General features: G+C 53.9%; 2 protein-coding genes across 4 annotated transcripts; both read left to right on the top strand.

The window, feature by feature from the left end:
- Window positions 1-1,503: 1,503 nt before the first annotated feature.
- Window positions 1,504-13,482, top strand: LOC127463887 (alpha-soluble NSF attachment protein-like). 3 transcript variants are annotated; one of them, XM_051773907.1, is made up of 12 exons: window positions 1,504-1,635; window positions 2,580-2,659; window positions 4,275-4,391; window positions 6,944-6,990; window positions 7,739-7,816; window positions 9,308-9,363; window positions 10,196-10,220; window positions 10,409-10,468; window positions 11,569-11,673; window positions 12,169-12,258; window positions 12,675-12,725; window positions 13,195-13,482. In XM_051773907.1, the coding sequence occupies exons 1-12, from the start codon at window positions 1,529-1,531 to the stop codon at window positions 13,294-13,296; spliced, it is 918 nt and encodes a 305-aa protein (XP_051629867.1). In that variant the 5' UTR covers window positions 1,504-1,528; the 3' UTR covers window positions 13,297-13,482. The 3 variants fall into 3 exon arrangements, with proteins under 3 accessions (XP_051629867.1, XP_051629869.1, XP_051629868.1); XM_051773909.1 differs by lacking the exon at window positions 10,196-10,220 and having other exon boundaries at window positions 10,384-10,468; window positions 12,190-12,258; XM_051773908.1 differs by lacking the exon at window positions 10,196-10,220 and having other exon boundaries at window positions 10,384-10,468.
- Window positions 13,483-14,171: 689 nt separating this feature from the next.
- Window positions 14,172-17,843, top strand: LOC127463878 (KICSTOR complex protein kaptin-like; the record flags this gene model as incomplete). Its single annotated transcript, XM_051773891.1, has 6 exons — window positions 14,172-14,558; window positions 14,925-15,007; window positions 15,623-15,707; window positions 16,411-16,465; window positions 16,573-16,648; window positions 17,710-17,843. Coding segments are annotated over exons 1-6 (683 nt in total), but the record flags the coding sequence as incomplete, so codon positions are not given.
- Between the last annotated feature and the right edge of the window lie 273 nt (window positions 17,844-18,116).

Here is an 18,116-nt window from a genome sequence, read left to right as displayed (position 1 = left end):
GAGAGGGGGGGACGAACCCCCCCCCCCTCCGGGGAAAGGTGGGCGGGGATTAATGAGCGAAGGCCGCGCCCCTCCCGGGCAGGCGTTGGGATGGACACGCCCCCTCCGGCGCCGCCTCACGAAAGCCCCCCCGGGAAGGGCGGGGTTTGATTTGCATAACCACGCCCCCACCATGTATATTAGCATAACCACGCCCACAAATCGCGCGTATTAGCATAAACCACGCCCCACGGCGCTATATTAGCATGAAACACGCCCCCGTTCGTGTTTATTTGCATAACCACGCCCATAGGCGATATTTTAGCGTAAATCAAGCCCATATATTGATTTATTAGCATGAAACACGCCCCCTTTCTTGTTTATTAGCATGAAACACGCCCCCTTTCGTGTTTATTTGCATAACCACGCCCATAGATGATATATTAGCATAAATCACGCCCATATATCGATATATTAGCAAGAAACACGCCCCCTTTCTTGTTTATTAGCATGAAACACGCCCCCCTTTTGTGTTTATTTGCATAACCACACTTATAGATGATATATTAGCATAAACCACGCCCATATATTGATATATTAGCATGAAACACGTCCCCTTTTGTGTTTATTTGCATAACCACGCCCACAACTCGGATATTACCATAACCCACGCCCACGACGCGGTGTATTTGCATAAACCACGCCCCCGGGTGTTATATATTAACATAAACCACGCCCATCAAGCAACGATTCTACTTAGACGACCCTCATCCCGCTCATTTGCATAAACCACGCCCCCAAACGTGAGGCCGGGCGTCCCCTCGCTATTTAATTTGCATAAACCACGCCCAAATTTTTATTAACCATAAAGCTGGTTTAAATACGCCACGCCCCTCCTATTAACATACGATGGGTACCCTCCCCTTTGTTCATTTACATACACCCCACCCCCCGACCCGCTCCGCCAATCCCAGTCCGCTGATTTGCATAGGCCACGCCCCCACCGCCCCAAACTCCTAAAAATCGCCCCCGAACCCCTGAAGAAACGGCCCAAAATTCCTCAAAGTCGCCCCCCCGACCTCTTAAAAATCCTCTGAAACCCCCCGAATGTCGCCCCCGAATCGCCCGAAAATCCGGAAGGAACAGCCCCAAAACTGCCCCGAAGTTCCTCGAAACCACCCCCAAAACCCGCCAAACCCGCTAAAAATCCCCTAAAACTCCCCAAAGCCGCCCCCAGAGCGCCGAAAGAAACGACCGAAACTTCCTCAGGATCTCCCCAAGCCCCCAAAACTCCTAAAAATCACCTAAAAAACCCCAAAATCCCCCCAAGCCCCTCCCGTTCCCCATCGGGTCCTCCCGCCCGCCAGGCGGCGCCTCGCGGGAGCCGCCGAGCCCCCGGGAGGAAGCGCTCCGCGTCACGTGACGGATCACGTGGGAGCCAGAACAGCCAATGGGGACGTGACGCAAGGGATCACGTGAGGGATCACGTGGGGGCTGGCTCAGCCAATGGGGGCGCGGCGCGGGGGGTCACGTGGGGCGGGGTCCCAGCATGGCGGCGGCGCTGGGGAAGGAGAAGGAGGAGGAGGCGAAGCGGCTCCTGAGCGAGGCCGAGAGGAAGGTCCGGGGGGCCTCCTCCTTCCTCGGGGGCCTCTTCGGGTGCGTCCGGGACGGGCGCGGGGGAGAGGGGGGCGAGGGGAGCGAAGAGGGAGGAGAAGGGAGGCTGAGGGGGGGAGCCGGGGGGGGCCGGGAGGGGGTTTTTGGGGGTGAGAAGGGGGAGATTTGGGGCGGGGGGGGGTCCTCGAGGAGGTTTGGGGGGTCCCTGAGGGGGTGTCATGGAGGGGAAGGGGGGGACGGGCGGGTTTTGGGGGGTATCGGGGGGTGGGGAGGGGTTTGGGAGTGTTTGGGGCCCGAGGGGAGGGTCCCTGGGTGGGATTTGGGGGGTCCTGGGGGGGATTCGGAGGGTCCTGGGGGGAATTTTGGGGAGGTTTTGGGGTCGGGGGGGTCCTGGGAGGGGGATTTGGGGGGTCTGGGGTTGATCTGGGGGGATCCTGGGGGGGATTTGGGGGGTCTTGAGGGGGTGACGGGGGGTTGGGGGGGTCCCCAAATCCCTCCAATTCCCCCTTTTCACCCCCAGTTCCCCCTTTCCTTCTTCAAATTCCCCATTTTCCCACCCTAAATCCCCCCAAATCCCCCCCAACCCCCAAAATTCCCATCATTCCCTATTTTCCAGCACCTTTTCCCAACAGGATGAGTCCCGTGGGTTCCCCTCCACCCCAATTCCCCCTTTTCCCCCCCTAATTCCCAACATTCCCACTTTTCCAGGGGCTCTTCCTGGCTGGAGGAGGCCTGTGGTTTCTTTTCCAACCCTAATCCCCCTTTTTCCACCCTGTAATTCCCCACATTCCCATTTTCCAGCATCTTTTCCCAACAGGATGAGTCCCGTGGGTTCCCCTCGACCCCCAATCCCCCTTTTCCCCCCCTAATTCCCATTATTCCCACTTTTCCAGGGGCTCTTCCCGGCTGGAGGAGCCCTGTGAGTTCCCCCTTGACCCCCAATCCCCCTTTTCCCCCCCTAATTCCCGCCATTCCCGCTTTTCCAGGGGCTCTTCCCGGCTGGAGGAGGCCTGTGAGTGTTACAGCCGCGCTGCCAACATGTTCAAGATGGCCAAGAACTGGAGTGGTGGGTCCCAAAGCCCGGGAATTCCGGGAATCCCGGGAATTCCCACCCCCCTGCAGCCCCCGGTCCTGCCTGGAACCATCCCTGGCCCTTTTCCAGGGGCTGGGAATGCCTGGGAATGATCCATATCCCTGTTTTCCAGGGGCTGGGAATGATCCCTGTGTGTTTTCCAGGGGCTGGGAATGATCCTTGTCCCTTTTCCAGGGCCTGGGAATGGCTGGGAAGATCCATATCCCTGTTTTCCAGGGGCTGGGAATGATCCCTGGGTGTTTTCCAGGAGCTGGGAATGGCTGGGAATGATTCTTGTGTGTTTTCCAGGGGCTGGGAATGATTCCTGTCCTTTTTCCAGGGGCTGGGAATGGCTGGGAATGATCCCTTTGTGTTTTTCAGGGGCTGGGAATGCCAGGACTGAGCCATATCCCTATTTTTCCCTGTTTTTCCAGGAGCAGGGAACGCCTTCTGCCAGGCTGAATGCCCCATATCCCTATTTTTCCATGTTTTATCCCATTTTTCCCCATTTTTCCCTGTTTTATCCCTATTTTATCCCATTTTTCCAGGGGCAGGGAACGCTTTCTGCCAGGCTGAATGTCCCATATTCCTATTTTTCCCTATTTTATCCCTATTTTTCCCTGATTTATCCCAATTTTCCAGGAGCAGGGAACGCTTTCTGCCAGGCTGAATGCCCCATATCCCTATTTTATCCCAATTTATCCCATTTTTCCATGATTTCCATATTTTTCCAGGAGCAGGGAATGCTTTCTGCCAGGCTGAATGCCCCATATCCCTATTTTATCCCAATTTATCCCATTTTTCCATGATTTCCATATTTTTTCCAGGAGCAGGGAATGCTTTCTGCCAGGCTGAATGCCCCATATCCCTATTTTATCCCAATTTATCCCATTTTATCCCAATTTTCCAGGGGCAGGGAACGCTTTCTGCCAGGCTGAATGCCCCATATCCCCATTTTTCCCTGTTTTATCCCAGTTTTCCATGTTTTTTCCAGGAGCAGGGAATGCTTTCTGCCAGGCTGAATGCCCCATATCCCTATTTTTCCCTGTTTTATCCCAGTTTTCCATGTTTTTTCAGGAGCAGGGAATGCTTTCTGCCAGGCTGAATGCCCCATATCCCTATTTTATCCCAATTTATCCCTATTTTATCCCAATTTATCCCATTTTATCCCTATTTTATCCCAATTTATCCCATTTTATCCCTATTTTATCCCAATTTATCCCATTTTATCCCAATTTTCCAGGAGCAGGGAATGCTTTCTGCCAGGCTGAATGCCCCATATCCCCATTTTATCCCTATTTTATCCCCATTTTTCCCAATTTTCCCTGTTTTTCCCAGGAGCAGGGAATGCTTTCTGCCAGGCTGAATGCCCCATATCCCCATTTTTCCCTGTTTTATCCCAATTTTCCCTGTTTTTTCCAGGGGCAGGGAACGCTTTCTGCCAGGCTGAATGCCCCATATCCCCATTTTTCCCTGTTTTATCCCATTTTTCCCTGTTTTTCCAGGGGCAGGGAACGCTTTCTGCCAGGCTGAATGCCCCATATCCCTATTTTTCCCTGTTTTATCCCCATTTATCCCATTTTATCCCTGTTTTATCCCAATTTTCCAGGAGCAGGGAATGCTTTCTGCCAGGCCGCGCGGCTGCAGCTGCAGCTGCAGAGCAAACACGACGCCGCCTCCGCCTTCGTGGACGCCGGGAACGCCTTCAAGAAGGCCGATCCACAGGGTAGGGAACGGCATTCCCAAAGGAATTCCCGGGATTTGGATCCACGGGGAATGGGGGACATGGAAAATGTACCAAAATCCCTAAAAATCTGCTTTAAAATGTCATCAAATTCACCTGAAATTCCCCCAAAACTCCCCCAAAATCCTTCAAAAAGGCCAATCCACAGGGTAGGGAATGACATTCCCAAAGGAATTCCCGGGATTTGGATCCACAGGGAATGGGGGAGGTGGAAAATCCACCAAAATCCCTAAAAATCTGCTTTAAAATGTCATAAAATTCACCTGGGATCCCCCCAAACTCCCCCAAAACTCGCCCAAAATCCTCCAGAAAGCGGGATCTGCAGGGAAAGGAGCCACATTCCCAAAGGAATTCCCGGGATTTGGGTCCACAGGCAATGGGGGAGGTGGAAAATCCACCAAAATCCCTAAAAATCTGCTTTAAAATGTTATAAAATTCACCTGGGATCCCCCCAAACTCCCCCAAAACTCGCCCAAAATCCTCCAGAAAGTGGGATCTGCAGGGAAAGGAGCCACATTCCCAAAGGAATTCCTGGAATTTGGGGCTGTGGGGAACGTGGGAGGTGGAAAATCCCCCTGAAATCCCTGAAAATCCCCTTTAAAATCCCTTAAAATCTTGTTTAAAATCCCACAAAATTCCCCCGAACTCCTCTAAAATCCTCCAAGAATTGGGATTTATAGAGCAAGAAACGACATTCCCGAGGGAATTCCCGGGATTTGGATCCACAGGGAACGTGGCAGCCGGAAAACCCCCCGAAAATCCCCCAAAAATCCCCCTAAAATCCCATAAAATCCCCCCAAAAATCCCCAAAATGGATTCCCGGGATTTTGCTCCCCATTCCCTTGGGAATTCCCGAGGATCCCACCCCCAAACCCCCCAGAAATCCGGGATTTGGGGCGGATTCCCCTGGAATTTGGGCCTGGAGGGGGCTCCTCTCCCGCTTTTCCCACCCTTTCCTTGGCTCCCGCCAGAATTCCGAGGGCGGCCCCTCCCCCCGGATCCGAGCAGATGGAATTCCCGGGGTTTTTGGGCAGAATTCCCAGGCTTTTGGGCAGAATTCCTGAGGTTTTGGGCAGAATTCCCAAGGTTTTTGGCTTCCCTCAGAATTCCCAGGGTTTTTGGGCAGAATTCCCAGGTTTTTGGGCAGAATTCCCGGGGTTTTGGGCAGAATTCCCAGGTTTTTGGGCAGAATTCCCGGGGTTTTGGGCAGAATTCCTGGGGGTTTTGGGCAGAATTCCCAGGGTTTTGGGCAGAATTCCCAAGGTTTTTGGCTTCCCTCAGAATTCCCAGGGTTTTTGGGCAGAATTCCCAGGGTTTTTGGGCAGAATTCCCATGTTTTTGGGCGGAATTCCCGGGGTTTTTGGCTTCCCTCAGAATTCCCGGGGTTTTGGCTCCCGTCGGAATCTGCGGCGGCTCCGAGGAGGGGGAGGGGGGGGAGAAATTCCAGCATTCCAGGCGGATTTCTGGGATTGGGAATTCTTTGGGGCGTCCCCCTGGATGTTCCAATCCCGTCCCCATCCCCGTTCCCAACAATATTCCCATTTTTTGGGGGGATTTTCAGGGAAAACGAGCCCAAAATTCCGTCAATTTTCATCTCAGAATCCCCAGGAATTTTTCTCATCCCGATTTTCCGACCTGGGGAGGGAAAAACCTCCGGGAATCCCTCGGGATTTGCTGCTGGAGGGGGCGGAATTCCCGAAAAAAGGGTTAAAAATTCCCTAAAATCCCGAAATTCTGAGAATGTGAGTCCTGAGGGGGGGGAGTCACAGCCCAGGGATTTTGGGATCTGATCCCGAAGGTTTGGGGCTCCAATCCCGGGAATTTTGGGGCTGCAATCCCTGGAATTTTGTGCTCTGATCCCAAAGAGTTTGGGACTTTAATCCTTGGAATTTTGGGACTCTGCTGCTAAAGAATTTGGGGCTCCAATCCTTGGAATTCTGGGCTCCAATTCCAAAGGTTTCGGGCTCCAATCCCTGGAATTTTGGGGCTCCAATCCCTGGAATTTTGGTGTGTGATCCCAAAGAATTTGGGGCTCCAATCCTTGGAATTCTGGGCTCCAATTCCAAAGGTTTTGGGCTCCAATCCCTGGAATTTTTGGGACTCCAATCCCTGGAATTCTGGGCTCCAATTCCTAAGATTTGGGGCTCCAATTCTTGGAATTTTGGGGCTTCAATCCTTGGGATTTTGGGCTCTGATCCCAAGGAGTTTGGGATTCCAATCCCTGGAATTCCTGGCTCCAATTCCAAAAATTTGGGGCTCCAATCCCTGGAATTTTGAGCTCTGATCCCGAAGAATTTGGGGCTCCAATTCTTGGAATTCTGGGCTCCAATTCCTAAGATTTGGGGCTCCAATCCTTGGAATTCTGGGCTCTGATCCCAAAGAGTTTTGGGCTCCAATCCTTGGAATTTTGGGGCTCCAATTCTTAGGATTCTGGGCTCCAATCCCTGGAATTCCCGAGCTGGGATCCCGAAGATCCGGGAATTCCCCCTCCTCCCCTTTTCCCGCCCCCATTCCCGCTTTTCCCTGTTTTCCAGAGGCCGTGACCTGCCTGCTCCGGGCCATCGAGATCTACACGGACATGGTGAGATCCCCTTCCCAACCTTCCCACGGAATTCCCGCCGGGAATTCCCACTGGGGGGGGCGGAGACACCACCCCGGGGCTGGGAATGGTCGGTTTGGGGGGATTTGGGGGGATTTTGGGGGATTTTGGGGGGGTTTGGGGGGGATTTGGGGAGGGTCTGGGGGGCCCTGGGAGGGTTTGGGGGGATTTTGGGTGGGTTTGGGGGGGATTTGGGGGGATTTGAGGAGGGTCTGTGGGGCTCTGGGGGGGGCCTGGGAGGGTTTGGGGGGGTTTTGGGGGGATTTTGGGGGGATTTGGGGGGATTTTGGGTGGGTTTTGGGGGGCTTTGGCGGAATTTTGGGTGGGTTTGGGGGGGATTTGGGGGGATTTTGAGGGGGTTTGGGGGGGATTTGGGGGGATTTGGGGAGGGTCTGGGGGGCTCTGGGGGGCCCTGGGAGGGTTTGGGGGGATTTTAGGGGGGGTTGGGGGGATTTGGGGGGATTTTGGGTGGGTTTTGGGGGGATTTGGGGGGATTTGGGAGGGTCTGGGGGGCCCTGGGAGGGTTTGGGGGGATTTTGGGGGGGTTTGGGGGGATTTGGGGGGATTTTGGGTAGGTTTTGGGGGGCTTTGGGGGGATTTGGGGAGGGTCTGGGGGGCTCTGGGGGGACCTGGGAGGGTTTGGGGGGATTTTAGGGGGGGTTGGGGGAGATTTGGGGGGATTTTGGGGGGATTTGGGATTTTCCCCGTGGACGATCCCTGTTTCGGGCAGGGCCGTTTCACCATCGCTGCCAAGCACCACGTGGCCATCGCCGAGATCTACGAGGGCGACCTCGTCGACGTCGAGAAGGTGGGAAAAACACCCGGAATTCCGGGAATTCTGGGAATTCTGGGAACCCCCCCCGGCTCCTGAATCCCAGTCTGGGGTTTTGCCCCGTTGGAATTGCCCCAAATCCCGGGAATTTTGCTTCCTTTGGGGGAGAAACGGGGTCGGGTTTTGAGGGAAGGGGGGTTTGGGAGAGAGGGAGATTCCCAGGAATTCCAGGGAATTTCCTGGGAATTCCAGGAATTCTGGGAACCCCCCAGCTCCTAAATCCCTAAATCCCAAAAAAAAATGGTGGAAAAGGGGGAATTTGGGGGTTTTTCTGGGAATTCCTGCCCCAAATCCCCAAATCCTGGTGGAAAAGGGGGAATTTGGATGGTTTTCTGGGAATTCCTCCCCCAAATCCCCAAATCAGGGCAGAAAATGAGGAATTTTGGGTGGCTTTCTGGGAATTCCTGCCCCAAATCCCAAAATCAGGGTAGAAAATGAAGAATTTTGGGTGGTTTTCCGGGAATTCCTGCCCCAAGTCCCCAAATCCCGGTGGAAAAGGGGGAATTTTGGGTGGTTTTCCAGGAATTCCTCCCCCAAATCCCAAAATCAGGACAGAAAATGAGGAATTTTGGGGGGTTTTCCGGGAATTCCTCCCCCAAATCAGGGCAGAAAATGAGGAATTTGGGGTGGTTTTCCGGGAATTCCACCTCCCCCATCCCGGGATTGCAGAGCAGCCGGAGCAGCCGGAGCGGGGGCGTCGGAGCCGCGGGAATCCGGGAAGGAGCCAGGAATTGGGGGGAGGGGAGGGAGCAGAACATTCCGGAGGGTTTGTGGGGATTTGTTTGTTTATTTATTTATTTATTTATTTATTTATTTAGGAGTTAACTCAGTGGGTTTATCCGGGAATTTTGTCCCATTTTTCCCCGTTTTTATCCTTTTTTATTTCCATTTTGGGATGAAATTCTTGGACTTTCCCGGGTTTATTCAGGTTTTATCTGGTTTTATCCAGATTTTATCCAAGTTTTATCTGAGTTTATCCAGGTTTTATCTGATTTTATCCATGTTTCATCCAGTTTTATCCAAGTTTTATCTGATTTTATCCAGGTTTTATCCAGGTTTATCCAGGTTTTATCTGGTTTTATTGAGGTGTCATCCAGGTTTTATCCTGATTTTATCTGGTTTTATCCAGGTTTATCCAGGTTTTATTTGGTTTTATTGAGGTTTTATCCAGGTTTTATCCTGATTTAATTTGGTTTTAGACAGTTTTATCCAGGTTTTATCTGGTTTTATCCAGGTTTTATCTGGTTTTATCGAGGTTTTATCCTGATTTTATCTGGTTTTATCCAGGTTTATCCAGGTTTTATCTGGTTTTATCCACATTTTATGGGGTTTTATCCAAGTTTTGTGGGGTTTTATCCAGATTTTATGGGGGTTTATCCCATTTTATCCAGGTTTTATTTGGTTTTCTCCAGGTTTTGTGTCCCTTGATCCCATTTTCCCAGGTTTTGATCCCATTTTTCCCCCCAGGCCATCGCCCACTACGAGCAGGCGGCCGATTATTACAAAGGGGAGGAATCCAACAGGTACCAAATCCCGGGAATTCTGAAGCCTGGGAACCCCCAAATCCCAGGAATTCCTCAATCCTAGGAACCCCCAATTCCCAAATCCTGGGAATTCCTGAATCCTGGGAACCCCCAACCCCCAAATCCTGGGAATTCCTCAATCCTGGGAATCCCCAATCCCGGGAATTCCCAAATCCTGGGAACCCCCAGCCCCCAAATCCCAGGAATTCTGAATCCTGGGAACCCCCAATTCCCAAATCCTGGGAATTCTGAAGCCTGGAACCCCCAAATCCCAGGAATTCCTGAATCCCGGGAACCCCCAACCCCCAAATCCCGGGAATTCCTGAATCCTGGGAACCCCCAATTCCCAAATCCTGGGAACCCCCAATCCCAGGAGCCCTAAATGCTGGGAATCCCAAGTCCAGGGAACTTGAATCCCCAAATCCCAGGAACCCAAATCCCCAAATCCTGAATCCTGGGAACCCCCAATCCCAGGAATTCCCGAATCCCCAAATCCCAGGAGCCCCAAATCCCGGGAACCCCGAATTCCAGGGGCCCCAAAACCCTGGGAATTCCTGAATCCCGGGAACCCAAATCCCCAAATCCTGGGGGTGGAAATTTGGTGGGGTTTGTTGGGATTCGGTGGGGTTTGTTGGGATTTTGGTGGGTTTTGGGCGGAATTTGTTTGGATTTGGGTGGATTTGTGGGACTGGGGTGGTTTTGGGGGGATTTTGGGGGGTTTTGGGGGGATTTGGGTGGGAATTGGGTGGATTTTGGTGGGTTTGTGGGATGGGGGTGATTTTGGGGTTATTTTGGGTGGTTTTGGGGTGATTTTGGGCTGTTTCTGTCCCAGCTCAGCCAACAAGTGCCTGCTGAAGGTGGCCACGTTCTGGGGTGTTTTGGGGTGATTTTGGGGTGATTTTGGGTGATTTCTGTCCCAGCTCAGCCAATAAGTGCCTGCTGAAGGTGGGCATGTTCTGGGGTGGTTTTGGGTGATTTTGGGGTGATTTTTGGGGTGATTTTGGGCTGTTTCTGTCCCAGCTCAGCCAATAAGTGCCTGCTGAAGGTGGCCACGTTCGCGGCGCAGCTCGAGCAGTTCCCACGAGCCATCGACATCTACGAGCAGGTCCTGCCCTTCCTCACCCTCCTCACCCTCCTCCTCCTCCTCCTCTTCCTCCTTCTCCTCCTTTTCCTCTTCCTTTTCTTTGTTTTCTTCCTCCTCCTTCAGCTTTCCCCCTTTTCCTCCTCTTCCTCGGCTCCGTTTCTTTTTCTTCCCTGTCATTTCTTCCTCCTTTTTGTTTTCCTTCCTCCTCTTTCTCCTCTTCCTCCTCTTTCTCCTCCTCTTCCTTCAGCTTTACCCACTTTCCTCCTCTTCCTCACCTTCTTTTCCTTTTAATTTCTTCTTCTTCCTTTTCCTTTCTCTTCCTCCTCCTCCTCCTCCTCCTCCTTCAGCTTTTCCCCATTTTCTCCTCTTCCTCACCTTCTTTTCCTTCTAATTTCTTTCTCCTCCTCCTCTTCCTCCTCTTCCTTTTCCTTCATCCTCCTCTTCCTCCTCCTCTTCCTTCTCCTCTTCCTTTTCCTCTTCCTCAGCTTGTTTTGCTTCTAATTTCTTCTTCCTCTTCCTTTTCCTGTCTCCTCTTCCTTCTCCTGTTCCTGCTCTTCCTCTTTATCCTTCAGCTTTTCCCAATTTCCTTCTCCTTCTCAGCTGCTTTTCCTTCTTTTCCTTCTGGTTTTTTCCTTCTCTTCTTCCTCTTCTTCCTTATCCTTCTCTTTCTCCTTTTCCTCTTCTTCCTCCTCTTTTTGTTTTTCCTCCTTTTTTGCTCTTTTTCCTTCTTTTCCTTCTGATTTTTTCTCCCTCCTCTTTCTCTTTTTCTTCTTCCATGCCCCCCAGTCCCTGGCAATGCCCTGAATCCCATTTTTTCCCTGTTTTCCAGGTTGGCTCCATGGCCATGGACAGCCCCCAGTCCCTGGGAATTCCCTGAATCCCATTTTTTCCCTGTTTTCCAGGTTGGCTCCATGGCCATGGACAGCCCCCAGTCCCTGGGAGTTCCCTGAATCCCAATTTTTCCCTGTTTTCCAGGTTGGCTCCATGGCCATGGACAGCCCCCAGTCCCTGGGAATTCCCTGAATCCCAATTTTTCCCTGTTTTCCAGGTTGGATCCATGGCCATGGACAGCCCCCAGTCCCTGGGAATTCCCTGAATCCCATTTTTTCCCTGTTTTCCAGGTTGGATCCATGGCCATGGACAGCCCCCTCCTCAAATACAGTGCCAAGGATCATTTTTTCCGGGCGGCCCTTTGTCACTTCTGTGTGGATCAGCTCAATGCCAAGGTGGGAATTCCATGGGAATGCGGCGGGAACGGGTTGGGATGGGTTGGGAATGGGGCAGGATGAACTGGGAATGGGTCAGGAATGGGTTGGGAATGGTTGGGAATGGGGCTGGGTGGGTTGGGAATAGGTTGGGATGGGGCAGGAATGGTTGGGAGTGGGGCTGGGTGGGTTGGGAATGGGTTGGGAATGGATTGGGATGGGTTGGGTGGATGGGAATGGGTTGGGAATGGGGCTGGATGGGTCAGGAATGGGTTGGGAATGGGTTGGGAATGGGTTGGGAATGGGGCAGGAATGGAGCTGGATGGGATGGGAATGGTTGGGAATGGGGTTGGGTGGGTGTTGGGATGGGTGGGAATGGGTCAGGAATGGGTTGGGAATGGTTGGGAATGGTTGGGAATGGGTTGGGATGATCAGGAATGGGTTGGGCTGGTCAGGAATGGGTTGGGAATGGCTGGGAATGGTTGGGAATGGGTTGGGAATGGCTGGGAATGTCAGGAATGCCCGGCCTGTCCCCAGCTGGCCGTGCAGAAATACGAGGAGATGTTCCCGGCCTTCTCTGACTCCCGGGAGTGCAAACTGCTCAAGGTCAGCCTTCCTCCCCTCCCCATCATCCTCCTCATCATCCTCTTCCTCCTCCTCCTCCTCCTCTCCCTCCCTCTGGAATGTGGGATCCTCCCCAGCTCCCTTTCCTGACTCCAGGGGGGAATTTGGGGGGATTTTGGGAGCTCAGGGGGGGCTGCCCCTCCTCTTCCTCCTTTTCCCCCTCTTCTTCCTCCTCTTCTTCCTTTTCTTTCTCCTCCTCCTCCTCCTCCTCCTCCCTTCTCCTCCTTCCTGCTCCTCCTTCCATTGGAATCAGACCTGGGATTGTCCCCAGATCCCTTCCCTGGAGCCAGGGGGGGATTTTGGGGGAGTTTGGGGGGATTTGGGAGGTTCAGGGGGGTCTCTCCCTCCTCTTCCTCCTCCTCTTCCTCCTCCTCCTCCTCCTCCTCCTCCTCCCCCAGAAGCTGCTGGAGGCCCACGAGGAGCAGAACGTCGACGCCTTCACCGACGCCGTGAGTGCCAAAAACCCCCAAAACCCCCCCAGTTCACCCCAAAACCCCCCAACTTCACCCCAAAACTCCCTGATTTCACCCCAAAACCCCCTGATTTTGCCCCCAACCCCCCCAATTTCACCCCAAACTCTCCCCAAACCCCCCTGATTTCACCCCAAACCCCCCAAATTCACCCCAAACCCCCCAGATTTCACCCCAGAACCCCCCAACCCCCCCCGATTTCCTCTCAGAACCCCCCAAAACCTCCTGATTTCCCCCCAAACCCCCCTAATTTCCTCTCAGAACCCCCCTGATTTCACCCCAAATGCCCCCAAATCCCCCCCAAGCCCCCCAGATTTCACCCCAAACCCCCCCCAGAACTCCCAGATTTCACCCCAAAACCCCCCAGAACCCCCAACCCCCCCAATTTCATCTCAGAACCCCCCAAAATGCCCCAAATCCCCCCCAAACCCCTTCCCCCCTTTCCCAGGTGAAGGAATTCGACTCCATCTCCCGCCTGGATCAGTGGCTGACCACGATGCTGCTGCGGATCAAACGCACCATCCAGGGCGAGGAGGAGGATCTGCGCTGAAAAACACCCCAAAATCCCCCCAAAACACCCCCAAAACCCCCCAAAAACCACCCAAAAAACCCCCCAAAACCACCGGAGCATTCCCAGCATTCCAGGCCTTTCCCAGCCTCTGGAATTGCCCCTTTTTTTTTCCTTGTAAATGGGATTTTTTTGGTCCTCTGGAATTAAATATTTAATGTAAGTGTTGGAGCTTTTGGGGTCATTTTTTTGGGGGGGTTTTCTGGGGGTCCCTCCCCCCTTTTCCAGGTTTTTTTGGGGATCTTGAGCCCCTTTTATTGGGAATTTGGGGGGTTGGATCCTTTTTTGGGGCGTTTTAAGGGTCTTCTCCCAATTTTGGGTTTTTTTTTTGAGGGTCCCATCCCCGTTTTGGGGGAGGGGTTTTGAGGGTCTTCCCTCCAACCCCTTTTTTGGGGGGTTTCTGGGCATCTTTTCCCCATTTTTGGGGGCTTTCTGGGGACTTTTCCCCCATTTTGGGGTGTTTTTGAGGGTCCCACCTCCATTTCTTGGTCCCGCCCCCATTTTTGGGGGGTTTCTGGGGATCTTTTCCCCATTTTTGGGGTTTTTTTTGAGGGTCTTCCCCTCAAAAACCCACCGAGGGGGCGTGGCCATCCACGTAGACCCCGCCCTCGGTGGGCGTGTCTGTAATCTCAAGCCCCGCCCCATCGGCAAACCCACCAACCCCCTCCCCATGGGCGTGTCCATCCACTCAAACCCCGCCTACCCCCACAACCCACCAATCCCCTCACGGGGTGGGCGTGGGCCTCGCCCCAAACCCCGCCCACCCCCGCAACCCACCAATCCCCTCAGGGGGTGGGCGGGGTTTAAGCGGGCGGCCCCGCCCGCCCCTCCCGCCGCCGCCGTCGCTCCCGTGACGTCACTTCGGCGCGCCTCCCCCCGCCAGGCCCCCCCCGCGGGGCTGCCCCGCTCGCCGCCTGTCCCGCTTCTCCTTCTTTTCACTTTTTAACCCAAATCGCCCCTTTTCGCCCCGAATCGCCCCTTTTTCCCCCCCGCGATGTGTCCGTGGGGCCGCTGCCCGCTGGTGGAGGACAGCTTCAGCCGCCTGGGCTCGCAGAGCAACGTTTACGGGCTGGCGGCGCTCGAAGGCCCCGCCGCCGCTTTTGGGGCGAATCCGGGCGGTTTTGGGGCTCCCGGGGGGCTCTTGGCGGCCCCGCTCAAGGGGAAGGTGCTGCTGTTCCGGTACCTCCAGCTCCGGCCGCGGCTGCGGCCCCAGGCCCGGGAGATGCAGTTCACCTACATCCCCGGTAATTGGCGCCTCATTAAGGGGAATTAGTTAGTTACCGATCCATTCGTTTATTTGTCAATAAATAAATTATTAACGGGTAATACGCGGGGTCACGGAGGGGCTCTGGGGAGGGGGGGGGGCTGCGGTTCACGTGTACACCCCGTAATTAGCTAATTGATGGGTAATTACGGGTTAATAAGTGGTTAATTAATGGATTTATTGATGGGTATGGGGGTAGGGAGGTCACAGAGGGGTTTTGGGGGGGCTGGGGGGAGGATTTGGGGGGGTCTGGGGGGGGGTTCTCTGTGAGCTGCGATTCCCCCTCCACCCCCAGTAGTTAATTAGAGGTTAATGAGCGGTTAATTAGTGGTTAATTGCGGCGCAGTGGACGCCGAGATCGTCTCCATCGACTCGTTCCCCAAATCCCCCCCCCAGAGGGGGCTCGTCGTGGGAATCACCTTCATCAAGGTGGGGGTTGGGGGTCCTGGGGGGGTTTTGGGGGGTAATTGGGGTAATTGGGGGGGTCCTGGGGGGGTTTTGGGGGGGTCCCGAAGGAGGTTGGGGGGTCCTGGAGGGAATTGGGGGTGTTTTGGGGGGGATTTGGGGGGTCCTGGGTGGGACCTGGGGGGTCATGGGGTAGTTTTTGGGTTATTTGGGGGGGGTCTCAGGGGGATCTGGGGGGTCCTGGAGGGGTTTGGGGGGTCCTGGGGGGTCTCAGGGGTAACTGGGGAGGTTTGGGGGGTCCCAGGGGTGACTGGGGGGGGTGACTGGGGAGCTCTGGGGGGTCCCCGAGGGCTCTGGGGGTTTTTGGGGGCTCCCAGGGGTAACGGGGGGGTCCCGGGGGTAACTGGGGGGGCTCTGAGGGGTCCCAGGGCTTACTGGGGATTTGGGGGGGGCCAGGGGGGCTCTGGGGGTCTCAGGGGTAACTGGGGGTCTGGGGGGTCCCAGGGGTGATTGGGGGGCTGTCCCAGGGGCTCTGGGGGTAACTGGGGGGATTTTGGGGGGGCCCCAGGGGGGTCCCAGGGGTGATTGGGGGGTGTCCCAGGGGCTCTGGGGGTCTCAGGGTGCCCCCCCCCCCCGCAGGACTCGGGGGACAAACCGAGCCCCTTCCTCAACATCTACTGCGACTACGAACCGGGCTCCGAGTTCGACCTCGACTGCGTCGCACGTGAGAGCCCAAAAATGGGGGGAACCACCCAGAAATGGGGCTGGGGGCACCAGAAATGGGGAGAGACCACCCAGAAACGGGGCTGGGGGCACCAGAAATGGGGAGAGACCACCAGAAACGGGGAGAGAGCACCCAAAAAACGGGGCTGGGACCACCAAAAATGGTGGGAAACCACCCAAAATGGGGAGAGACCCACCCAAAAATGGGGGGAAACCACCCAGAAACGGGGCTGGGAACACTGAAAATGGGGGAGAGACCACCCAAAAATGGGGCTGGGACCACCAGAAATGGGGAGAGAGCACCCAAAATGGGGGGGAGACCACCCGAAAATGGGGCTGGGACCACCAGAAATGGGGCTGGGACCACCTAAAAATGGGGGGAAACCACCCAAAAATGGGGAGAGACCCCCCCAGGGCCCCCTCAGTGCTCCCAAAAGGGTCCCTGACCTCCCCAAACCCCCACAAAAAGGGGTCCTTGACCCCCCCAAAAGGGTCCCTGACCCCCCCCCAAACCCCCCAAAAGGGTCCCTGACCCCCCTCAAACCCCCCCCAAAATGGTCCCTGACCCCCTCAAAACCCCCCCCTGGGACCCCCCCAAATCCCCTCCAGCCCCCCCAAAAAGGTCCTTGACCCCCCCAAACCCCCCAAATCCCCCCCAAACCCCCCCAAAAATGGTCCCTGACCCCCCCTTTCCCCCCCCCCAGAGAGTTGCCTGAACCTGGAGCTCCGTTTCACCCCCTTCCAGCTCTGCCACGCCCAGTGAGTGCCCCCCCAGACCCCCCCCCGAAATCCTGGGGAACCCCCCGAGCCTCGGGGACCCCCCCCGGGCCCCCCCAAACCCCCCTGAGCCCCCCCAAACTCCGCAGGGTCCGGGTGGGGGAGCACGAGGAGACGGTTTTCCTGCTCAGCGGGAACGACCCCGGCATCCACCTGTACAGGGAGGTGAGAGGGGGGCAAGGACACCCCAAAAACACCCCAAAAATACCCCCAAAGATACCCAAAACCCCACCCCAAAAACCAGCCCAAAAATATCCCCAAAATACCCCAAAAACTCCCCAAAAATCATCCTCACCCCGGGATCCACCTGTACAGGGAGGTGAGAGGGGGGCAAGGACACCCCAAAATACCCCCAAAAATAACCCAAAAACCAGCCCAAAAATACCCAAAACCCACCCCAAAAATACCCCAAAACCACCAAAAAACCAGCCCAAAACCACCCCAAAAATATCCCCAAAAAACAGCCCAACCCCCCCCCCCAAAACCTACCTCAAAAACACCCTAAAAATACCCCAAAAAATCCCAAAACAGCCCTTTTTATTCCCTTTATTCTCCTTTTATTCTCTTTATTCTTCTTTTATTCCTTTCATTCCCTTTATTCTCTTTTTATCCCCTTTTCCCATTTATTCCCTTTATTCCCTTTATTCCCTTTTTATTCCTTTCATTCCCTTTATTCCCTTTTTATTGCTTTTATTCCCTTTTATTCCCTTTATTCCCTTTTTATTTTCTTCATTCCCTTTATTTCCTTTTTATCCCCTTTTTTCCCTTTATTTCCTTTATTTTCTTTTTATTCCCTTTATTTCCTTTTTATTCCTTTTATTCTCTTTTATTCCCTTTATCCCCTTTTTATTCCCTTCATTTCCTTTATTCTCTTTTTATCCCCTTTTTCCCTTTATTCCCTTTTATTCCCTTTTTATTCCTTTTATCCCCTTTATTCCCTTTATTCCCTTTTTATTCCCTTTTTATTCCTTTTATTCCTTTTATTTCCTTTATTGCTTTTTTATTCCCTTCATTCCTTTTCTTCCCTTTTTTCCCTTTATTCCCTTCATTCCTTTTATTCCCTTTATTCCCTTTTTATCCCCTTTATTCCCTTTTTATTCGTTTTATTCCCTTTATTCCCTTTTTATTCCCTTTATCCCCTTTATTCCCTTTATCCCCTCATCCCCCCTCCCTCCCTCCCCCCCTCTCCCCCCTCATTTTCCCATTTTCCCCCTTTTTCCCCCCAGAATTCCTCCTCCCACCAGTTTGAGGAGCAGCCCATCCAGCTGCTCTTCCCGGAGCTCCAGGACATCCCCAGCAAGTCAGTGCCCCTTTCCCCCCACAACTCCCTCCCCCCTGCCCAAAATCCCCATTTTTCCCATTTTTTCCCCCATTTTTCCCGTTTTTCCCTGTTTTTCCCCCATTTTCCCCCCCATTTTTCCCATTTTCCCCCCCATTTTTCCCATTTTTCCCCCCATTTTCCCCCCATTTTCCCCCCATTTTTCCCCCATTTTCCCCCCATTTCCCCCCATTTCCCCATTTTCCCCCCATTTTCCCCCATTTTCCCCCATTTTCCCCCATTTTTCCCATTTTTTCCCCATTTCCCCCCATTTTCCCCCATTTTTCCCATTTTTCCCCCATTTTTCCCATTTTT

Source organism: Manacus candei, unplaced genomic scaffold (genome assembly GCF_025592945.1).
Source record: "Manacus candei isolate 608988 ecotype Guabito, Panama unplaced genomic scaffold, ASM2559294v1 h1tg000178l, whole genome shotgun sequence".
Taxonomy (NCBI): Eukaryota; Metazoa; Chordata; class Aves; order Passeriformes; family Pipridae; genus Manacus; species Manacus candei.
This window is presented reverse-complemented; position numbering and strand designations above follow the sequence as displayed.

Excerpts from the sequence above, each read along its gene's own strand:
- LOC127463887 (XM_051773908.1), top strand. The coding sequence starts at position 1,529 with ATGGCGGCGGCGCTGGGGAAGGAGAAGGAGGAGGAGGCGAAGCGGCTC. Across the intron at positions 2,660-4,274 it reads GATGGCCAAGAACTGGAGTG|GAGCAGGGAATGCTTTCTGC; the intron begins GTGGGTCCCAAA and ends CCAATTTTCCAG. Across the intron at positions 11,674-12,168 it reads TGGATCAGCTCAATGCCAAG|GAATGCCCGGCCTGTCCCCA; the intron begins GTGGGAATTCCA and ends TGGGAATGTCAG.